This window comes from Dendrobium catenatum, unplaced genomic scaffold, assembly GCF_001605985.2.
Source record: "Dendrobium catenatum unplaced genomic scaffold, ASM160598v2 fragScaff_scaffold_1056, whole genome shotgun sequence".
In the NCBI taxonomy this organism is placed as follows: domain Eukaryota; kingdom Viridiplantae; phylum Streptophyta; class Magnoliopsida; order Asparagales; family Orchidaceae; genus Dendrobium; species Dendrobium catenatum.
The window spans coordinates 7,714,195-7,720,194 of NW_021319518.1; the positions used below are offsets into that span (position 1 = coordinate 7,714,195).

At 34.0% G+C, this 6,000-nt stretch overlaps 1 protein-coding gene across 5 annotated transcripts in view; it reads left to right on the top strand.

Annotated features, from left to right (window-relative positions):
- LOC110104645 (nuclear pore complex protein GP210) overlaps nt 1–6,000 on the top strand; it is a gene marked incomplete at its 3' end in the record, with an annotated part of 65,107 nt that overhangs the window by 23,040 nt on the left and 36,067 nt on the right. For all 5 annotated transcript variants that reach the window (XM_028698194.1, XM_028698195.1, XM_028698198.1 and 2 more), the window contains 2 exon segments: nt 442–501; nt 569–637. In XM_028698194.1, coding sequence (XP_028554027.1) covers nt 442–501; nt 569–637 — 129 coding nt within the window.

Sequence of the window (6,000 nt, forward strand, 5' to 3'; positions counted from 1 at the left end):
TGCTATGAAGAGTTCTTGAAAAGAAAGGAGTTAATAACGCTTATATTCAAATCATTGAAGATATGTATGCATGAGCTATTGCTTGTGTTCAAACACGAGGTGGTTTGACCAAGCATTTTCCTATTTCGGTTGGAATACATCAAGGATCAGCCTTAAGTCCATATCTTTTTGCTTTAGTCATGGATGTTCTCACTAAACAATATGCAAGAGGATGTACCTTGGTGTATGCTTTTTGCTGATGATATACTTCTTGTTGATAACATAATAGAGGTGTTGTATCACAAATATTGTATTGTTCCGTTTTGTTGAGCACACTAGTAAATAATTATTTTCTGTAAGTGATAAGATACTTTTTACCTTTTTAATCATCCTAATCTGTATTTTCTTTGTTTTGTAAAAAATTATTCTTTCGGTATCCTACGTTTTGCTCAAGTTTTACAGGTCAAAGTTGCAAATGTGGAGTGGATTAAGATTGCTTCTGAAGAAGAGATAAGCCTCATGGTACTTTAAATCTTTTTGTGGGTAAAGATTTCTGCATCACTTATTTGAAGCACCTTATCTTTGGTAGGAAGGGACTATTAGAACTTTTGAAGTTGTAGCAGGAACCAATGATGGATATATCTTTGAGTCCTCCCAGGTACAAGGATTTTCTTCTGAATTGCTTTTAATGATGTTTTTATTTATGGTACTCCTCAATTGCTCTTTTTTATTTATTTATGATCATTTAAATTTTTTTTTTTCAAACTTTAGCAACTTAATTGTAAGCTTTAGTCCTTAGCCTGCTGCCCACTAGCTATTCTAGCTTGCACCCTAATGAACCTTCCTATGGCCAGTTTTCAGCCGTATTTGGAATGCTAGGTATATGATAATTAGAACGAAATAAAATAAGAGGACAAGAAATGATGCAATAAAAAAATATTGCAAAGACAAATCTTCCTTTCTTACAACATAGATAAATATAACTGCTAAGATTGCAAATTAAGAGACACAATGACAAACATGAATCATAAAAACTTATATATATATATATATATATGAGAAGAAGGATACAAATTGGGTGGAAACCGTGGATAGAGAAGAAGAGATTAGAAGACCGACACGAAGTAATAGAGGGAAGGGGAAAATAGGCTAGCTCGCAAGCTAGAAAACCCGTAGGTTTTACATTCCACAAATTATCATATCCATAATTCTCCTAAAACAGCCCTTATGTAGGGGAAGAAAAGGTAAAAAATATAATTAATACATGTATTTAATGCACCTCAAAATCAGCCAATAGAATACCCTTGAAAACCACAACAAGCAGGGACCGAAGGGGCAGTCGCCTAGGGAAGAACTCGATGCAACACAACAACCAATGGGGGGAATCCGAAGCAACTCACAACATTTAATAAGCAGAGAATTCGAAGCAACTCACAACATTTAATAAGAAGAGAATTCGAAGCATCACACAGAAACCGAAGGGGCAGCCGCATAGGGAAGGGGGAAACCAAAAAGGCAGCTTTTGGGAATTAAAATCGGCATGGGGAATGCCAAAAGGCCGGCTCTGCCTACATCAAGAAAGATATTTAATATTGCCTGAATTACATCTGCTGCATCTGCTGCATGCTTGGTTATAAATTAAATATTTATGATTCAATGATACTTTTATGTGGAAAATTAACATCATGGTTGACCATACTATGACCTTTGTGGGTCACCTCCCTAGCTATGCATGCCAGGAAGGGCTCATTTGTTCAGCTTCTAACCGCATTCTATCCAACCAAGAAAGATATTAATCGCTCTGGAATGCAATCCAAATGCTGACAAGAATTAAAGTGAGTTTACCATACAAGAATTCAACTTACTCGAACTGCTAATGGAGTTGATGCCCACTATGTTTTAATCAAGGATGAATGAATACTTTAATCATGATGGAAATATGTCTTCCATGGCCTCTCTACCCCTATAGAGATGATCAAGTCCCATCAGGTATTGTGGTGTACTTACCTCTAGGGAAATTACTAATTATACATTCATCAAAATATAACATCTTAATCAATGTTTAGTGATTTATAGAATAGTTTTCTTATAATTATCCTGATTCTCTACACTGTCTCATCATATATTTGTTAACAAAAATGAAATTCTTGGATTGAATCACATAAAAAATCTCTTGTAGTTACTTTATTTCCTAGATTCTGCATCAATTATTTTTCCTAAATTTGCTTCCCTCCACCACCTATGTTAAGTCCTTCAGCTCAGAAAAAGGGGCAGAGGTGAGTAGGGTCGCTTGAGGAGCCAATTGTGATCGGAGATGAGCAATGATGGCCCCTGTGTCGGTGATGGGATAAGACCATTAATGAAGGCCTCAATTGTTGGATAAATTGTGTAGATGAGTGATGACTAAGTCGTTAAGCTTGTGCTTGGCTTTTCTAGCGACAAGGATCAATTATGGACTTAACAGATGTGACTCATGAGCAATGGTTGGTGTGTTATAAGCAAATATAGTATTGGATAGGTTTCTTGTATAGTATTACTTCCTAAAACTATGCATATAAATTTTGTTGAATGACATTTTGGATCATTCTTCTATTAGAGTTTTTCTTGAGTTTTTGAAGAAACGCAATCAAAATAATAGGGGAGAAAGAGAATAGATAAGTGAGATCAATGAAAGAGACGGACATGTAATATGCAGACCAAAAGAAGAAAAAGATAAGAAAAATATTTAAGAGTTAATAGTTAAAAGAGAAAATGGTGGAGTAGTCTAATTTGGCATTTTTTAATTTTCATTGGACTAGTGATATCATAGATCTTCCTATACGATCATGCACATAGTCAAATCTTACTGACTATGTAGATAATCTATTGGCTCTTTTTATAATGTATTTTCTGGATGTAAATTGGGTTTAACTGGCGGGGTACGCACCCTATAAAAATTTCCAATTTGAATATAATCAACTTGAACTTGATCTAAAACTATGTAAACAAAATCTCACTTGAGCTCGACCTAACGTACCACAGTAAACACTCAAGTAATGATGCACTAGTGTCAGCTTGACCGAAATGGGTATAATTACTCTATTTAAATGTTACAACTAGAAAACATATAGAATTTATATGAGGTTTTATTGAAAAAATAAAAGAAAGAGTAATAAAATTGTTGAAATCATTAATTTCAGTTGGTAGGTGTTGACCTAAAATTTTTTCGAACAACGTAGGATATCACAAACCTAGCCTGAATCTTATGCGAGTTAATTTGAACTCAAAATTTATGTTTGAATTTGATTTGGCTTTTCATGATTATTTCTATATTGAAACCCTTAGTGTCTTCCTTTTATTGACCTCAACAACTATTGTAAAAACTGATCCGGTCAAACACGATAAAAATGGAAAACAATGGATGCATTGTGGGTCAAAATTATTATGAAATAACTTGGCCAAATTAAAATCACTCAATCATTGTTGTTTTGTGAAATGGACCACGCTAACTCGTCTAGAAACAACAAAAATAGACATTCATATTATTTGGGTTGTTGCATAAGAATGAATTAAAACATATACTGCTTGCAAGACTATGATATGAAGTCGACTTGTTTGAGTGATAAGGATTTACAAATAAGGATACATATGCTATTAAGTGAAATTGAATTAAATTAGTGTAAGTTTTAACAATGATAATAAACTAAAAAAAAATGACACACACACATATATTTATATATATCACACTTCTTACAAAAAGTTTCATCTTTCGGAGCAAAATTGTTTTATTGCCTTTGGGAATTTGGAGGAGAATTGGGGTATAAAACACTAATTATTTTTGAAATTATTCTCATTAATATAAAAATAAAATTTATATAATTTAATTTATTAACATAATTATAATATTTGTACATAATTAAGATATGATATTATATATATACTCACACACACATACATATATATACATAAATAAAATGTAAATATACGAATTTATGATTAATATATATTTAATAAATGAATTTATGATTATCCAGGTCATGTAAAAGCCTTAAAGAACTTAATCACTAAATATATGATTAATAAATGAATTTACATATAATTGTTTAATTGGTTATAACTTATAAATCAATTGAATAACAAATAAAATCAAATAAACTATCAAAAATCTTGAATCAATGTTTTTAAAATTATAAATATTGTTAAAACTGAGATTTTGAGAGGGAAAAGCTTGTCTTTATTCATTACAATCAGGATGTATGTATGATGATGGAGTCAGAAATCCGGCTGGTTCGTATATTGAGATAGATTTGGTGGAGAGAAATTCTTATTTCTCAAAACTCGATGCTTCAAGGGGGAGAAGACTGAACTTGAGGAGATGCAGGAAATTGAATTAGCACCTCTTGACATTCCTCCACCACCTCAAAACAAATCCACCTGAAACCCAAGAAAGCGAACAAATGAAAAACATTATTAGATTTGGAAAAGGTTTACTCCAGACGTACAAGCTCAGCTATAGCTCCCAAAGCATATCCAAGATCTGAACCATCTCCTGGAAATAAGGTAAGTAACCAACTCCACTTATACCCTATAAAACTCTATAATCTTCAACAACTTTTCATCGTCACAACAAAAATTTCCTTCTTACATTAGAAGATATCCATATTCCTAAAGATATTTCTGAGGCCTTATCTGATAAAAATTAGAAAAATGCAATGGAAAGATGAAATGCAGGGCCCTCGAGAAGAACAAAAACATGGGAGATCGTCAATCTCCGATAGGGAAAAATCGGTCGGCTGCAAATGGGTTGTTCTAAGTAAAATACAAAGCTGATGGGCACACTAGAGAGAATATAAGGCGAGACTAGTGGCATATTATTAGTGTATGTTGATAGAATATTATTTTGACTGGAAGTAGAAGAGGAGAAAGCTAGTTTAAGGAAAAATCTTGCTAAGGAATTTGACATCAAAGAACTTGGTAGACTAAAATATTTTCTTGGAATTGAAGTAGCTCAACTCCAGCAAGGAATCTTCATTTCACAACAGAAATACATCAAAGATCTTCTAAGGAGAAACAGGTAAACTTGCCTGTAAGCCAGCACCAACACCAGTAGAACCAATCTTAACTGAGGAGAAGCTAAAGAAAATCCAGATGTAGATAAAGGGGCCTACCAGAGACTTGTAGGAAAGTTGATCTACCTCTCCCACACTAGACCAGACATAGCATTTGCTGTAAGCATGGTCAGTCAGTTTATGGCAGAATCCAAAGCAGATTCACATGCAAGCAGTAGACAGGATATTGCACTACCTTAAAGGAAGACTAGAAAATGAATTCTCTTTAAGAGAGATCGTGGAATGACCCTAGAAGTATACACATATGCTGACTACGCAGGATCACCGGTGATAGAGATCTACATCTGGGTATTGCACATTCTTGAGGTAACCTAGTTACATGGAGAAAGCAGAAAACAGAATGTGGTGGCAAAATCTAGTGCAGAAGCAGAATATCGAGCTATGGCCTTGGGAATATGTGAGCTACTGTGGAATCAAAATAATCCTAGAGAATTTGAAGGTTAAGTGGGATGAGCCCATGAAGCTGCATTGTGACAAAAAATCAGCAATCAGCATAGCCCAACAATCCAGTCTAGCATGACAGGACCAAGCACATAGAAGTGGATCGACATTTCATTAAAGAAAAACTAGACGGTGGTCTAGTAAGTGTTGACCATGTATCATCAAAGGATCAACTTGCAGATTTCCTTACTAAAGGATTGGAAGTTCTGTTTTTTCTCCGTATGATTGACAATCTGGGAATGACAGATCCATATTTCCCAGCTTGAGGGGGAGGTTGAAATTCAACCGTCCTATACAAAGGATCGCGACGGACATAAAGATCAATCCGTGGGATACTCTCATGGATCACGCCATAATGAGGGAACGAATTTAGAAAGATTTTATTTTCTTATTTTGTTGTATTAAAATCTGCAATTTTTATTATTTCCTCATTAGGATATCTTGTAATAGATATATAAATACGGGAAGATTG